Genomic DNA, 18,026 nt, shown 5'->3' with positions numbered 1-18,026 from the left:
ATGACCAGTGAAATATATCTGCTGGAGCGCGTGATACGGGTGAGTGCTGCTATGGTGACCAGGGGTGAGATAAGGCGGGGCTTTACCTAGCAGAAACTTGTAGATGACCTGGAGCCAGTGGGTTTGGCGACGAGTATGAAGCGAGGGCCAGCCAACAAGAGCGTACAGGTCGTAGTGGTGGGTGGTATATGGGGCTTTGGTGACAAAACAGATGGCACTGTGATAGATTGCATCCAATTTGCTGAGTAGGGTGTTGGAAGCGATTTTATAGATGACATCACCAAAGTCGAAGATCGGTAGTATGACAGTTTTACGAGGGAATGTTTGGCAGCATGAGTGAAGGAGGCTTTGTTGCGAAATAGGAAGCCGATTCTAGATTTAATTTTGGATTGGAGATGCTTAATGTGTGTCTGGAAGGAGAGTTTACAGTCTAACCAGATACCTAGGTATTTGTAGTTGTCCACATATTTTAAGTCAGAACCGTCCAGAGTGGACGGGCGGGCAGGTGTGGGCAGTGATCGGTTGAAGAGCATGCATTTAGTTTTACTTGTATTTAAGAGCAGTTGGAGGCCACGGAAGGAGAGTTGTATGGCATTGAAGCTCGTCTGGAGGTTAGTTAACCTATCTGGGGTAGGTGGGACGCAATCGACCCACCTGGCCAATAGCCAGGGAAAATACAAAGCACCATATTCAAATAAAATTATATAAAAATCAAACGTTCATTAAATCACACATGTAAGATACCAAATTAAAGCTACGCTCGTTGTGAATCCAGCCAACATGTCAGATTTAAAAAAGGCTTTTCGGCGAAAGCATAAGAAGCTATTATCTGATGATAGCACAACAGTAAACAAAGAGAGTAGCATATTTCAACACTGCAGGCACGACACAAAACACAGAAATAAAAATATAATTCATGCCTTACCTTTGACGAAATTCTTTTGTTGGCACTCCAATATGTCATATAAACATCACAAATGGTCCTTTTGTTCGATTAATTCCGTCGATATATATCCAAAATGTCCATTTATTTGGCGCGTTTCATCCAGAAAAACACAGCTTCCAACTTGCACAACGTCACTACAAAATATATAAAAAGTTACATGTAAACTTTAACAAAACATTTCAAACTACTTTTGTAATACAACGTTAGGTATTTTTAAACGTTAATAATCGATCAATTTGAAGACGGGATGATCTGTGTTCAATACAAAAAAGAAAACAAACTGACGCAACTTTTTTCGTAATGTGCCTCTCTCAAACGATTTACTTCAAGTGACCCTCCTTTACGATGGCCGTACTTCTTCATTACACAAAGGAATAACCTCAATCAATTTCCAAAGACTGGTGACATCCAGTGGAAGCGGTAGGAACTGCAAACAAGTCCCTTAGAAATCTGGTGTCCCAATGAAACATCATTGAAAAGACAGTGACCTAAAAAAAATAAGAATTCTGAATGGTTTGTCCTCTGGGTTTTGCCTGCTACATAAGTTATGTTATGCTCACAGACATTATTCAAACCTTTTTAGAAACTTCAGAGTGTTTTCTATCCAAATCTACTAATAATATGCATATCTTATATTCTGGGGATGAGTAGAAGGAGGTTGAAATTGGGCACGCTATTTATCCAAAAGTGAAAACGCTGCCCCCTACCCCGAAGAAGTTATTAACACAGTGTCCAAAGAAGGGCCAGAGGTATACATAATGGTGTCATCTGCGTAGAGGTGGATCAGAGAATCACCAGCAGCAAGAGCGACATCATTGATGTATACAGAGAAGAGAGACGGCCCAAAATTGAACCCTGAAGCACCCCCATCGAGACTGCCAGAGGTCCGGACAACAGGCCCTTCGACTTGACACACTGAACTCAATCAGAGACGTAGTTGGTGAACCTGGCGAGGCAATCATTTGAGAAACCAAGGCTTTTGAGTCTGCCTACATAAAGGAAGGACTGGGTAATATCACACTAAGGACAGTCAGTTAGGAATGACTGGGTAATAACACACTAAGGACAGTACAGTTAGGAATGACTGGGTAATAACACACTAAGGGCAGTACAGTTAGGAAGGACTGGGTAATAACACACTAAGGACAGTACAGTTAGGAATGAGTGGGTAATAACACACTAAGGACAGTACAGTTAAGAATGACTGGGTAATAACACACTAAGGCCAGTCAGTTAGGAATGACTGGGTAATAACACACTAAGGCCAGTCAGTTAGGAATGACTGGGTAATAACACACTAAGGCCAGTCAGTTAGGAATGACTGGGTAATAACACACTAAGGACAGTCAGTTAGGAATGACTGGGTAATAACACACTAAGGTCAGTCAGTTAGGAATGACTGGGTAATAACACACTAAGGACAGTCAGTTAGGAATGACTGGGTAATAACACACTAAGGACACTGACATGGATGATTCAGTAATATGTGAAATTAGGTAACAATTGAGAGCAGATTGGAACATATTTACCGTGACGACACTACTCAGGTTTCAGATACATTATGGAATTCCGAAACATCTGGGATGAGGGCTTCCTTTAATCTTGTGTGCATCCCAAATGGCATCTTGTTAATTAATAGTACACTATTTTTGGCCACCCAGTTGAGTAAATGTCATCCCTGTTCATCATGTCATGTTGTACACTGCAAATTTAATTTTTTCTTGATTATTCATGCATATTACATATTTTATTATACAATGATTCATATTAACATTGTTGATTACATATACAGATCAACAATTTCTCCACAATTTATTATTTTTCAAAGTTGGATTAAAATTGATTGACTTGTCATTTCTTGTCAAAGATTTATCATTACTCTGTAATGGCAAAATGGCAAACAATTGTAACATTTCTTGAAAAAGTAATGAAAAATGTAACACTAATATACCTAGAATTTGATAAGTATTCAACCCCCTGAGTAAATACATGTTAGAATCACCTTTGGCAGCAATTACAGCTGTGAGTCTTTCTGGGTAAGTCATCGGCAGCATTTTCACTTTGGATAAATAGCGTGCCCAAATTGAACTGCCTCCTACTCTGTCCCAGATGCTAATATATGCATAGTATTATTACAATTGGATAGAAAACACTCTGAAGTTTCTAAAACTGTTTGAATTATGTCTGTGAGTATAACAGAACTCATATGGCAGGCAAACTTCCAAACAGGAAGTGGAAATTCTGAGGCTGGTGGATATTCAACTCATCGCCTGTTCAAATCCCTGTAAGATATGGATCTGTTTGCACTTCCTACGCCTTCCACTAGATGTTAACAGTCTGTAGAACGTCGAATGAAGCTTATGCTGTGTTGTGGGGCCGGATGGGAGGGGAATGAGTCAGTGGTCTGGCAGATTGCCAGTTCCTGGTCATGCGCTTTCCTCATGATATCGCCTTGCGTTCCATAACTTCTACATTTACATTTACATTTAAGTCATTTAGCAGACGCTCTTATCCAGAGCGACTTACAAATTGGAAAGTTCATACATATTCATCCTGGTCCCCCCGTGGGGAATGAACCCACAACCCTGGCGTTGCAAGCGCCATGCTCTACCAACTGAGCCACACGGGCTTCTACAGACACGAAGGAATGCTCCGGTTGGAACGTTATTGGATATATATGATAACAACATCCTGAAGATTGATTCTCTACTTAGTTTGACCAGTTTATTCGACCTGTTATATAACTTTTTGAAGTTTTCATCCGAGTTCGCCTGGACCGGCACGAGCATTTGGATATGTTTACTAAACTTGCTAGCAAAAGTAGCTACTTGGACATAAATACCGGACATTATCGAACAAAACAACGATTTATTGTGGAACTAGGATTCCTGGCACTGCATTCTGATGAAGATAATCAAAGGTAAGGGAATATTTATGATGTAATTTTGTATTTCTGTTGACTCCAACATGGCGGAGAAATGTTGTTATTGAAATCTGACACAGTGGTTGCATTAACCTCTCTTGGGCACGTGAGACGGTAGCGTCCCACCACTTCAACAGCCAGTGAAACTGCTGGGCGCCAAATTCAAATACAGAAACACTCATTATAAAAATTCTGAAAACAAAACATATTTTACATAGGTTTAAAGATTAACTTCTTGTGAATCCAACCACGGTGTAAGATTTAAAAAATGCTTTACGGCGAAAGCATACATTACAATTATGAGAACATAGCCCACAAGACAAATCATTACAAACAGTAGCCAGCCAGATAGAACAGTTACACAATCTAGAAATAGAGATAATATTAATCCCTTACATTTGATGATATTCATATGGTTGCACTCAGCAGACATTAATTTACTCAATACATGTTCCTCTTGTTCGATAAAGTCTCTTTATACCCAAAAACCTCAGTTTTGTTCGCACGTTTTCTTCAGTAATCCACAGGCTCAAACACAGTCAAAACAGGAAGACAAAAAAATCCAAATTGTATCCGTAAAGTTCATAGAAACATGTCAAACAATGTTTATATTCAAACCTCAGGTTGTTTTTAGCCTAAATAATCGATACTATTTCAACCGGACAATAACGTCGTCAATATAAAATGTTAAAAAGAAACGCATCTCTCGGTCTTGCGCAGGAAAAAGCTCCGTGAAACTTTAGGGTCCACTCATTCAGACTGCTCTTACTTCCTCATTTTTCGGAATACAAGACTGAAACACATTCTAAAGACTGTTGACATCTAGTGGAAGGCATAGAAACTGAAAGTTGAGTCCTAAGTCAAAGGATACTGTAATGGCATTGAATAGAAAACTACAAACCAAAAAATAAACTACTTCCTGAATGGATTTTTCTCAGGTTTTCCCCTGCCAAATCAGTTCTGTTAAGTGCTTTGCACACTTGGATTGTATAATATTTGTCCATTATTATTTTCAGCATACTTCACGCTCTATCAAGGTGATGCTACAGAGGAACCTTTTGACATAGATTTTCAAGAAGATGTAAGTCGAAACTGTTTCTTAGCCACTCGGGAACATTCACCATCTTGGTAAGCAACTACAGCGTAGATTTGATCTTGTGTTTTAGGTTATTGTCCTGCTTAAAGGTGAACTTATTTCCCAGTCGGGTGGAAAGCAGGTTTTCCTCTCAGATTTTTCCTGTGCTTACCTCCGTCCCATTTCTTTTTATCCTGAAAAACTCCAGTTTTTGCCAATGTCAAGAATACCCACAATACTATGCAGCCACCACCACGCTGGAATATAAGGAGGCAGTTACTCAGTGATGTGTTGTGTTGGATTTGCCAAACATAAGGCTTTGCATTTAGGCCAAAAAGTTTATTTAATTTGCTGTGTTTTCTTGTAGTATAGTTTTTGTGCCTTTGTTACATACAGGTTTTGAAATATTTTTTAATCTGTGTATTTGTATTTTTTTTCACTCTGTCATTTAGGTCATTATTGTGGATCAACTACAATGATGTTGATCCATCCACAGTTTCCTCCCATCGCAGCCATTGAACTCTACTTTTTGTGTGTCTGGGTGGTTTAAAACATCCTAATTATTAACTTTACCATGCTTAAAGAGTGACTGCCCTATGTGGCATTGATTTATGTCAGAAACATTTATTCTATTGTCAAAATTGACTACAAAGTTTTCAAAGGATCACTTTGGTCATAAAGTCAGTCTCGTCCAAAACAGAGATTTGCGAGACGGTTGGAATAACGGTATGTCACGGAATGAATTGTATCGTATCCCACAACTGGCAGCACCCAAGTAATATCCAAAGTCAAACTAACTTTGCCACAGTCGCACACCAGCTAATTGGAAAAAAAATAAATAATTTGTCTAACTTCCCACCTGTGAACAAACACAAGACACCCACATCAAACCAACTCACATTTGAATTCAGTCTTGGCCATTTGGCATTTCTTAATGAACCAAATCTATAATGTGGTCAACTCAGGAAGTGAAGTTGCCCTTTAGAGAGATATTCAATGTCTGATTTGTTATTGTTACCCATCTACCAATCAATGCCCTTCTTTCTTTCAAAAAAGCTCCCTGGTGTTTGTAGTTAAATCTGTGCTTGAAAATCAATACAACACTGAGGGACCTTACATGTTCTATGTATGAGGGACAGAGGGAGGGGTAGTAGGGGTAGTAGGGGTAGTAGGGGTAGAAGGGGTAGTAGGGGTAGAAGGGGTAGTAGGGGTAGTAGGGGTAGTAGGGGTAGTAGGGGTAGTAGGGGTAGAAGGGGTAGTAGGGGTAGAAGGGGTAGTAGGGGTAGTAGGGGTAGTAGGGGTAGAAGGGGTAGAAGGGGTAGTAGGGGTAGTAGGGGTAGAAGGGGTAGTAGGGGTAGTAGGGGTAGTAGGGGTAGAAGGGGTAGTAGGGGTAGTAGGGGTAGTAGGGGTAGAAGGGGTAGTAGGGGTAGTAGGGGTAGTAGGGGTAGAAGGGGTAGGAGGGGTAGGAGGGGTAGTAGGGGTAGTAGGGGTAGTAGGGGTAGTAGGGGTAGAAGGGGTAGTAGGGGTAGTAGGGGTAGTAGGGGTAGAAGGGGTAGTAGGGGTAGTAGGGGTAGTAGGGGTAGAAGGGGTAGTAGGGGTAGTAGGGGTAGTAGGGGTAGTAGGGGTAGAAGGGGTAGTAGGGGTAGTAGGGGTAGTAGGGGTAGTAGGGGTAGTAGGGGTAGTAGGGGTAGAAGGGGTAGTAGGGGTAGAAGGGGTAGTAGGGGTAGTAGGGGTAGAAGGGGTAGTAGGGGTAGAAGGGGTAGTAGGGGTAGTAGGGGTAGTAGGGGTAGTAGGGGTAGTAGGGGTAGAAGGGGTAGTCATTCAACAACCATGGCAACCCCTAGTATTTCAGAAAGAGTGAATCCATGTAACTTATTATGTGATCTGTTAAGACACTTTACTTCTGAATTAACTTCTGAATTCTGAATTAATTTCTTACTTCTGAATTCCTGAATTAATTTAGGCTTGCCTAAACAAAAGGGGGTGAATAAGGTAACACTACAGATTGCCAGTGACATTTCAACTAACTATCTGATAACCCTAACCATTATCCTAACCCTTACTGTAGCCCTAACCTTAAAGAAAAATGGGTATTTGTTTCATTAGTACATTGTTGACAGTCTCAAAATGTGTTGCTTTTCAAGATACAGTATGTGTGACATTCACTCCCGCTCCGGCGCTCATCGTCACCGGTTTACTAACCACCGGTCCTGGCAATCCATCACTACGCACACCTGCGTTCCATCATGAGACACACCTGGACTTCATCACTACCCTGATTACTTCCCCTTTATCTATCACTCCCTAGCATCACTCTTCAGGCAGTCTTAGTTCTGTGTTCATGTCCAGTCACGCTCTTGTTTTGTATCGCTCTATGTTCTTTAATATTATTTAACTCACCACCTGACTCGCAGCATCATCGTGACATCTCCCAGATGGTCGGCGAACAGGGACTTTGCCAACAACACGACCAACTGGTGCAACTGGGTACAGCTATGGATGAGGTACTGCGCGTTCTTTAACATTTCGACATTACCCGAGGGTCTTCACCTCCACCTAGCGGAGGATTCTCGACCACAAGTCAACCCAGCAAGCCAGCCCCCCAGCCCAAACAGCAATCCACACAGGTCAGCGATGCCCGTTTGTCCCTCCCTCGACAAATATGAGGGGACTCCATCGAAATGTCGTGGCTTTCTACTCCAGTGCTCTCACTATTTCGCTCATCAGATGGGAGCCCCCACCACCAAGAGAACCAAAGTTACCAAGGTTATTTCCCTGCTGACCGGACAGGCATTGGAGTGGGCTACGACTGTCTGGGAGGAGGAGCTGGCTTCCAATGAGGGGGTTTATGGCTCTGTTCAGAGAAGTCTTCAATCGTCCACCTAAGGGCAGTGTACGGGGTTTAGCGCCTACTCCAACGACAGTAGGATGACCAGACCGCTGCCCTCATCTTCCGGACAGGGGAGGGAACGAGCTGGCGCTCCGCACCCTATTCAGAAGAGTACTGCGAGAAGTGATCCAGACGGAGTTGGCATGCCGAGACGACACCCTCTCCTTGGACGAACACATTACGATGGCGATCCATTTGGATAACCTTCTTCAGGAGCATCGGCACCCCCATTTGTTGACCATTCTGTATCAGAGCGGCAACCCGTGGAGTTATGGGCCACACGTCACCCCGCGGCTCTGTCCCTATTGTGGTCAAGAGGGGCACCAGCTTCAACGATGTCCGGTACGTTCCAACCCGGGATCCACGAGAGCAGAAGAACGGCCCCGTGATCATTTGTCTCCTGGGTTAGGAGTGAATATTCCATCATTATCACTTTCCGACAAACCCTTTTTACTATCGATTTCACTAGCTGGTTGTCTACAGGTCTAGTCAATTACGGTGTTTTGTTACATTACTTTGTTACATTGAAACAATAAGGTTCTCCAGGGTTCTTCAAGTGACCACTTATTCTGAGAATGTAGGGAATAGGGTGCCATTTGGATCACAGCCCTGTTCTTGAATCGAAAACTTTAACTGTAAGCTGTTAGATATTTCTGGCAAAGGCATTGTCAAAGTGTGTCTCTCAAAATGACACCGTATTCTATATGTAGTGCACTAGAAGTGGTGCACTATTCTAGTGCACAAGAAGTGGTGCACAAGAAGTGATGCACTATTTAGTGCACTACATATAGAATATTAAGGTAAGACCCAGATGCAGACGGTGTCAAAGTAGCAATGTTTATTACAGCAGCAGTGGCAAAGGTACAGGACGGCAGGCAGGCTCAGGTCAGGTAGAGGTCGGTAATCCAGAGGTGGGGCAAAGGTACAGGACGGCAGGCAGGCTCAGGTAGAGGTCGGTAATCCAGAGGTGGGGCAAAGGTACAGGACGGCAGGCAGGCTCAGGCAGAGTGGTCAGGCGGGTGGGTCCAGGGTCAGGACAGGCGAGGGTCAAAATCAGGGAGGACGAGAAAATAGAGACTAAGGAAAAGCTGGAGCTGACACAAAAACACTGGTTGGCTTGACAAACAAGACGAACTGGCAACAGACAAACATAGAACACAGGTATAAATACAGAGGGGATAATGGGGAAGATGGGCGACATCTGGAGGGGGGGTGGAGACAATTACAAAGACAGGTGAAAAAGATCAGGGTGTGACCGAATATGTTGTGATTTGAGAGACACAGTGAGCCTAACCATAAACGAGGAGGTTGTTCAACACGCCGTGAAATTACTTTATTACCTTTTCAAATTAGAATAACTGAAGACATTTCTAACAAAGCAAGCCCAGCGTTCCATAGGAAAAGCATCGGGGGCCACCAGTCATGTGAGGTGTGCGTGTGGGTGCCACAAGTCACATGAGGTGAGGTGTGTGAGTGAATGAGAAAGACTGGGGTAATCAGTGGCATAGAAAAGCAAATGGAACGTGTCAGATTGGCAGCGTGACGAACACACTGTCACTGAAGATGGATTGCCTGTTTAGCATGTGGCGTGGAAACGTTACCGTGGGTGAATGTGGTGAAATGAAGCATTCAAACTGACTGATGACGGTCTAGCTGGTGGAATCATGCAGTGTGTTTGTGTGTTTGTGTTTGTGACATGCTACTGGTTAGAATGACCTGTGCTGTTTTAGCTAGATGGATTATGAGAACACAGAACTACTGTTATAACATGTTGTTATATAGAGAACTTACTACTGGTATTATACAGAGAACAGACTGCTGCGGTTATAACATAGTGTTAAACAGAGAACAGACTGCTGCGGTTATAACATAGTGTTAAACAGAGAACAGACTGCTGCGGTTATAACATAGTGTTAAACAGAGAACAGACTGCTGCGGTTATAACATAGTGTTAAACAGAGAACAGACTGCTGCGGTTATAACATAGTGTTAAACAGAGAACAGACTGCTGCGGTTATAACATAGTGTTAAACAGAGAACAGACTGCTGCGGTTATAACATAGTGTTAAACAGAGAACAGACTGCTGCGGTTATAACATAGTGTTAAACAGAGAACAGACTGCTGCGGTTATAACATAGTGTTAAACAGAGAACAGACTGCTGCGGTTATAACATAGTGTTAAACAGAGAACAGACTGCTGCGGTTATAACATAGTGTTAAACAGAGAACAGACTGCTGCGGTTATAACATAGTGTTAAACAGAGAACAGACTGCTGCGGTTATAACATAGTGTTATATGGAGAACAGACTACTGTTATAACAAATCAAATCAAACTTTGTCACATCCGCCAAATACAACAGGTGTAGACCCTAAAGTGAAATGCTTACTTACAGGCCCTAACCAACAGGGCAATTAAACAATAAAAATTTAAAAAAAAAGGTATTAGGTGAACAATAGATGAGTAAAGAAATAAGAAATACAAACTGTAAAAAGACTGAAAAATAACAGTAGCGAGGCTATATACAGGCACAGGTTAGTCGGGCTAATTGAGGTAGTATGTACATATAGCTTGAGTTAAATTGTCTATGAATATGATAAACAGAGAGTAGCAGTAGCGTAAAAGAGGGGTTGGTGGGTGGCGGGACACAATGCAGATAGTCTGGGTAACCAATGTGCGGGGGCACCGGTTAGTCGGGCATGTTGTTTTACTGAAAGCAACACTGAAAGCAACAAAACAGGCATGGAATGCAAAGCCAAGTGTAACCAAAAGGTAGTAACGTAGGGAAAACGTATTCAATAGGATTGGTTGTTGGGGAAGTTTAACCGGAAAAGATTTTGCATTTGTTTAAAAAATATATATTTGTATTATTTGTCATAGTGCTTTGCTCTCGCTTTAAAATTATTTGCTTGCAAGTTTTGGGATCTTGCTTTTGACATCTTATTTTTCTTTACAATTCTAGACATTTTGCTTTCAATTTTTTGTTTTTGTGATTTCAATATCCATTATTTCACCCGTCCTCGAAAATATATTGTTAACATTCTCAACTTTATTTTTCATGTTCACGATTTATTTTAAATTCAATACATATGGTGTAAAATTGACCCCATAAACATTGCACTTACAAACACTCCAAAAGAATAATGAATATATCAATAAACAATGTTGTAATGATGTTGAAGTAGTTAAATTACAAAAGGGAAAATAAATACATATAAAAATAGGTTCTATTTACAATGGTGTTTGTTCTTCACTGGTTGCCCTTTTCTTGTGGCAACAGGTCACAAATCTTGCTACTGTGATGGCACACGGTGGAATTTCACCCAATAGATATGGGAGTTTATCAAAATTGGGTTTGTTTTCTAATTATTTGTGGGTCTGTGAAATCTGAAGTAAAAAAGCGTATCTCTATTATGGTCAGACATTTGGCAAGAGGTTAGGAAGTGCAGCTCAGTTTCCACCTCATTTTGTGGGCAGTGTGCACATAGCCTGGAAGTTGTTACGTTCCCCAGTTTCTTTTCCATAAGATATGGCCCAGAAAAACGAGCCATGGTACACAGCAGCGTATTGAACACAGGCGAACTAAACAAGTCATCCAAACTCACAACCTACCACCACACCTCAATTACTAATCAGAGAGCAGCAGGGTCCGGTGGGTTTCATGATGCCGGATGAGCTCCCATTATGTTACTCCTCTTGAACGCAACACGCTGCTACACTCAACTCCCCGTGGAGTGAAAGATGTGTTTGTAGGTGCTGGATGACATGACAGAGGCAGAGAATATTACCGTTTACAGGGGATTTATGTCCTTAATACAGTAATGCGGGGAAAAGGGTCTGGACGAAACCAAAGCAAAGAAAATAAAAGGTAAAGAGTCGCCTCTCCTACCTTTCCTGCCTACCCACTACTTACCTAATCTTTCAGCACCTCCTTGTGCGCTAACCAAAATACAGGGGGTGGTCCGCCCAGGTCTTACCTAGTGTGCATAGACAGTAAATACTACGAGTTATGTGTGGCCGCAGGCCTCTTGCCTGAACACTCCCAAGGTGCCTTCCCCTTCCCCCCTGGGAACAAAAACAGAATAATTACTCATTTAAAGTGAACATTTCAATAATCAAAAACACTGAGTCCAATTGCAATACACATACCTCAGCAGTACAAAATACTTTCAACAAAACATTTACTGGGCAACAACCAACACAGGACATCAAAGAAGCTCTCCTTTCTTGACAAAGGAACACTGGCTTTTATCCAGCTGGAGAATGAGTTGGTAATTGAAAACAGCTGTTTCCTATGACAAGAGGGAGAGTTCAGAGTTCCAATCAACAATGGGACCAATCAACTGCTTAGAATCCAGGGGCCTGTTGCACAAAAGTAGAATTAAGACATCCGGGATAAATGACTCAGCTGAGCTCAATGAAGCCAAAACATGTGCGTCCAGGCTTAATTGGTTGCACAAAGACCAAGCCAGGATGAGCAGACACGGATTCATTAAGCCAGGTGAAACCAATCCTGGATAGGTGCGCGCTCACGGCTCACTCAAATAGACCCCGCCACAGATCACAGATTAACTGATTTACCATGGCAACTAGAGCCGCGTACTTTTCCCCGTCGGAAGCACAAATCCTCATGGAGGCATACGAGGAGGTAAAAGATATAATTAAGAAGAAAGGCAACACCGCCACAGGGATAAAGCAAAGAGAAAAAGCGTGGCAAAGTATTGCAGACCGCCTGAATGCGTAAGTAGTGCACAATTACACACTCACCGCTCCGCTGAAACATCACAATTACAATTCAAATATTTAATTCACATCTCCAAAAATGCAGTTGTACTGTAATTATGAAACGGTTAAATTTTTAATTGAAATGCACTGCAGATATGAGTGAAATTGTGTAAAGTAACTCCATCACACTGTATAAAGCTATGATAAATTTTTTGATATTTTTACTGAAAACAAGACAAAAATACCAAGTAATTTTTTGCAGTGTGACTCCATTAAATGTATGTGTGTGTGGGTGTGTGTGTGTGTGTGTGTGTGTGTGTGTGTGTGTGTGTAGATTAAACATGAACGGGCCAAAACGGACATGGCAGCAGGTCAAAATCAAATACAAGAACATTCTGCAGAATGGTATGGTCCCTGACTAATATTTAACAAAGCACAAGCATATATTGTACCCAGAAGGTGCCTGCTCACACATTGTCTGTACTGTTTTAGCAGTGAAAAAGAATACCCACAGACAAGGCACGGGTGGTGGGTCACCAAAGGCTGACCTTACCCCAGCAGAGGACATGGCCTTGGAGCTAAATAAAGGCAGGCCCGTCTTAGAGGGGATCCCTGGGGGGAAAGAGACGAGCATAGGTTCCTCCCAAGATGCCACCCGCTTCATTCAAGGTATGTCCTTCCATCTCTACATGGGATACAACCACATTCATATTGAATCAATTTGGACTGTCTGACTTTGGTTTACCTATTGCCTTGCAGTGTCTGGCAGCACTGTGTTCCTGTTAGAGCCACCAGCACAAGCACCAGACGATGCTGATCCAGTGAGTACTCCATCAAAGGCATACTGTAGGCCTGGCATGTCTTGTCTACTAGCTTCAATATGAATCCGATTAAATGTGATAGGGTGAAGGCCCCAGTGCAGCAGCAACAGCACATGATGGAGACGATGATGAGGAGGAGACCATCTCTCTGGATTCCAGAAGGCATGAGGTATCATGTTAAGACTGTGAAAGTACTATTTACTCTACAATGGTGAGGAGTCCTCATCAAAATCAAAAAATCTAATTTCTTTTACAGGACCCAGATGCTATACAGTGGGAAAACCAGCCTGGCAACATAGTGCGTATTAATAAAAGGACACCACATCCTGCCAAATTCCAGCTGCGCTAATTGTATTGTGTTCACAGAGCTCACAAGCTATCAGAAAGTTGTATGGCAACCACCTCCGGCGCCAAATAGAACTGGCAGACATAGACATTCAGTACAAGAAGAAAAAGATGGAAAATCTTGCACTGGAGTCCGAAATAAAAAAGAGGACAATTAGGAAACTGGACCTTGAAATAAAAAAACTTGAGAGGGAGGTGAGATATGCCTTCAATGTACACTGTATGCTAACTGTAACACAAATGTATTAATCATTATTTTTCTTTCCTCCCCCAGCTCCAAGAAGATGACACAGCTCAAAATAAAAATGAGGTATATTCTCGTAAAGTCAAGTGAGCCATGACATATGAGCTCTTATTGTGAGCACACAGGACGGTGGCATCTTTCTAAGTTTTTTTTTATTTTCCCAGCAATCAGTACAACCAAGTCATCGTTATAAGGCATCGCCCTCTTTTGCCCACCCCCCCAGCACCAGGTGTGGCCACTAGCCTATATGAAGGCCCAAAATTGTGTGTTCCTTTCTGCTCTGACAATGGCATGCCCATTCGTGCGAGATGTGGTGGATGAAGAAGCACTTGTGCTGAGGAGAGCCTTCAGGCGAGAAAGGGTCTTCAGGGACCGGTTGGACCCACTGGCCTTCCCTGATGACCATCTATATGAAAGATACAGGTTTTCTGCAGATGGCATCAGGTATCTATGCAGACTACTGGGTCCCAGGATTAAGCACCGCACTGCACGGAGCCATGCACTGAGTGTGGAGCAAATGGTTTGTGTGGCCTTGCGCTTTTTTGCTAGTGGAGCCTTCCTGTACTCAGTGGGGGATGCAGAACAGCTGAACAAGGCCACAATTTGCCGCACAATAAGGAGTGTGTGTCTGGCTATCAAAGCATTAGCAGATGTCTTCATCTCCTTCCCTGGCCACAGAAGACTCTGTGACATCAAAGAGGAGTTCTATAGGATTGCAGGTAAGAGGATCTACAAATTACAGGACAACTGTTAACACATAGTAGGATACTCATTACTTTGTGTGACAGGTTTCCCCAATGTCATTGGTGCAGTGGACTGCACACACATAAGGATAAAAGCCCCCTCAGGTGCCCATGAGGCCGATTTTGTGAATAGGAAATCCTTTCACAGCATTAATGTTCAGGTGAACATAACTTTTTGATATTGTCCATTGACGAACACTCTGCATTGCCAGTGATGTGCATTGATTGGTGTAATATTCCTCATCTTATGATTTCAGATGGTCTGCAATGCTGACTGTGTGATCAGCAATGTTGTGGCAAAATGGCCTGGCTCAGTCCATGACTCCAGAATCTTTCGGGCCTCTGAAATCTATCAGTGCCTATCACAAGGTAAGCCACACAACCCCTATTTATAACCATCATGGCTGTGTCAAGAATATCACTGTGTTTATGAGGTAGTAATGATGAGATTTTGTGTTGACAGGTGAATTCTCTGGTGTGTTGCTGGGAGACAGGGGGTATGGCTGCCAGCCTTTTCTCCTGACACCTTTCACAGACCCCCAGGAAGCACAGCAGGCCTACAACCATGCCCATGCCAGGACCAGGGCCAGAGTTGAAATGACCTTTGGCCTCCTGAAGGCACGCTTTCACTGCCTTCACAAATTAAGGGTCAGCCCTGTTAGGGCATGTGATATTACTGTGGCTTGTGCTGTCCTCCACAATGTGGCCTGCCTGAGGAAGGAGAGGGCCCCCAGAGTGCCACCAGCCATGGACTGGGACAATCCGGCAATCTTCCCTGATGACGACAGTGGTCGGCTGCTGAGGGACCAATATGTGTTGAATTATTTTAGTTAGTATGTGTGCTTTCAATTTTGGTTAAATATGTCCTGCGGTGGCAGAGGAATTTGGGTTTTTTTGGGTTAGTTTTTTGACGAATTTGGCCTCTTATGATGTTTGTGCGGTATACTGTGTGTAATACAAGGCTGCAGGGAGGCTACTGCATCCATTCATTTGTCTGTTCAGTTGATGTGTATGGATTTGTCCTGCATTTATTTTAGTGTGCAGACATGCAGGGTGTGTTATATACAGACCTTTGAATGTGTATGTATCATTTTGTATAATATGCTTGGATTCTGTGCTTTCCATCTTGTAGAGTCACTGTGACTTCAGTTTCGAAAGGAGCTGATGGTTTACCTGCATTGTTTTGTCCTTATTCAATAAAGGAACATAATGTTACACATTGTGTTTTTATATTCATATGGAATGTGTATTTGTTTATATGACAGAGTACTAGGGCCACACTGAAGAAAAAGGATAAAGTCATAAATTTATGAGGCTGGTTCTTTCTGCAGAAAAGCTACATATTGTTTTTACAGTTTTGATACTTATGACAATGTGATACTTAATATTCTGGCACATCAGCATGTCTTTGTTTATGAAACCATACTGAAGTACAATTTCACGAAATGCCCCACATCTGTCATTTTAACAACTGTCCTCCTTTAAAACAACTGGTTACAATATTATGACTTGTGTTTTTTTCCCCTCTGTGGCCCTAATATTCTATCATTTTATATATAGCCTTATAGTCTATGGGAAACTGTAAATTATCTAATGATAGCAACATCATCTAAAAATCATTTTTTATCCAAAATCATTGAAATTAATGATCACAAACGTTTAAATAATAACAGTGGGTCTAGTTATATGTGATAACAATGTATAGTGAGCAGTGAAATAACTATTGGTTTCCATTTGTGGTGACTGCTGACTGACATTAGGGATGAGATTAAATAGATCCTGGAATTTAGCCTGGTCTGGAGCAGGCTAGCTCCACAGAATAAATCTCCATGGTAATTTATACCATAACATATCCTCCTGCCCCCTATCCATCTTTAGTGCAACCGGATTACGGATCAATTGAGCCAGGATCACCAAGATATCCTGGCTTAATCCCTTATCCTAGTTTTGTGCAACAGGCCCCAGGAAGCCATTTCCTGAAAAACACAAACCCATAACAACACAGAAACTGGGGAATATAACAGAAGTGCAGCTCAGTTTCCACCTCATTTTGTGGGCAGGGTGCACATACAGTAGCTTGTCTTCTTTTGAAAGCCAGGTCTGCCTTTGACTGCCTTTCTCAATAGCAAGGCTATACTCATTGAGTCTGTAAATAGTCAAAGATTTCTTAAATGTTAGGTCAGTCACGGTGGTCAGGTATTCTGCCACTGTGTACTCTCTGTTTAGGGCCAAATAGCATTCTAGTTTGCTCTGTTTGTTTGTAAATTTGTTCAAATGTGTCAAGTAAATATCTTTTTGTTTTCTCAATGATTTGGTTGGGTCAAAGTGTGTTGCTGTCCTGGGGCTCTGTGGGGTCTGTTTGTGTTTGTGAACAGAGCCCCAGGACCAGCTTGCTTAGGGGAGACTCTTCTCCAGGTTCATCTCTCTGTAGGTGATGGCTTTGTTATGGAAGGTTTGTGAATTGTTTCCTTTTAGGTGGTTGTAGAATTGAACGGCTCTTTTCTGGATTTTTCCAATTAGCGGGTATCTGCTCTGCATGCATTATTTGGTGCATTATTTGGTGTTTTACAATGTACACTAAGAATATTTTTGCAGTGTTCTGCAAGCTAAGTCTCAATTTGGTGTTTGTGTCATTTTGTGAATTCTTGGTTGGTGAGTGGACCTCAGACCTCACAACCATAAAGGGCAATGGGTTCTATAACTGATTCAAGTATTTTTAAACAGATTCTAATTGGTGTGTCAAATGTTATGTTCCTTTTGATGGCATATAAGGCCCTTCTTGCCTTGTCTCTCAGATCGTTCACAGTTTTGTGGAAATTACCTGTGGCGCTGATGTTAAGGCCAAGGTATGTATAGTTTTTTGTGTGTTCTAGGGCAACAGTGTCTAGATTGAATTTGTATACGTGGTCCTGGGAACTGGACCTTTTTTGGAAAACCATTATTTTTCGTCTTACCGAAATTTACTGTCAGGGCCCAGGTCTAACAGAATCTGTGCAGAAGATCTAGGTGCTGCTGTATGCCCTCCTTGGTTGGGGACAGGAAGCACCAGATCATCAGCAAACAGTAGACATTTGACTTCAGATTCTAGTAGGGTGAGGCCGGATGCTGCAGACTGTTCTAGTGTCCTCGACAATTCGTTGATAAATATGTTGAAGAGGGTGGGGCTTAAGCTGTATCCTTGTCTCACCCCCCAGTCCTGTGTAAAGAAACGTGTGTTTTTTGCCAATTTTTTACCACACACTTGTTGTCTGTGTACATGGATTTTATAACGTTGGACGTTTTTCCCTCAACACCACTTTCCATCAATTTGTATA

At 42.2% G+C, this 18,026-nt stretch overlaps 1 protein-coding gene across 4 annotated transcripts; it reads left to right on the top strand.

The window, feature by feature from the left end:
• The first annotated feature begins 12,883 nt into the window (after positions 1-12,883).
• Positions 12,884-15,885, top strand: LOC139558953 (putative nuclease HARBI1). Of its 4 annotated transcripts, XR_011671667.1 has the most exons (9): positions 12,890-12,964; positions 13,052-13,228; positions 13,319-13,380; positions 13,463-13,549; positions 13,637-13,920; positions 14,000-14,035; positions 14,134-14,688; positions 14,970-15,081; positions 15,176-15,885. XR_011671667.1 is itself a non-coding variant. In XM_071374480.1 (8 exons), the coding sequence occupies exons 6-8, from the start codon at positions 14,620-14,622 to the stop codon at positions 15,544-15,546; spliced, it is 552 nt and encodes a 183-aa protein (XP_071230581.1). In that variant the 5' UTR covers positions 12,884-12,964; positions 13,052-13,228; positions 13,319-13,380; positions 13,463-13,920; positions 14,000-14,035; positions 14,134-14,619; the 3' UTR covers positions 15,547-15,885. The 4 variants fall into 4 exon arrangements, 2 of the variants coding, with proteins under 2 accessions (XP_071230581.1, XP_071230582.1); XM_071374480.1 differs by having other exon boundaries at positions 12,884-12,964; positions 13,463-13,920; XR_011671668.1 differs by lacking the exons at positions 14,970-15,081; positions 15,176-15,885 and adding an exon at positions 14,758-14,963 and having other exon boundaries at positions 12,884-12,964; positions 13,463-13,920.
• Positions 15,886-18,026: the final 2,141 nt, after the last annotated feature.

Source organism: Salvelinus alpinus, chromosome 29 (genome assembly GCF_045679555.1).
Source record: "Salvelinus alpinus chromosome 29, SLU_Salpinus.1, whole genome shotgun sequence".
NCBI lineage: Eukaryota > Metazoa > Chordata > Actinopteri > Salmoniformes > Salmonidae > Salvelinus > Salvelinus alpinus.
This window is presented reverse-complemented; position numbering and strand designations above follow the sequence as displayed.

Coding starts and splice junctions, on each gene's coding strand:
- LOC139558953 (XM_071374480.1), top strand. CDS start 14,620: ATGTCTTCATCTCCTTCCCTGGCCACAGAAGACTCTGTGACATCAAAG. Junction 14,689..14,969: donor GGAGTTCTATAGGATTGCAG/GTAAGAGGATCT, acceptor TTATGATTTCAG/ATGGTCTGCAATGCTGACTG. Junction 15,082..15,175: donor CTATCAGTGCCTATCACAAG/GTAAGCCACACA, acceptor TTGTGTTGACAG/GTGAATTCTCTGGTGTGTTG.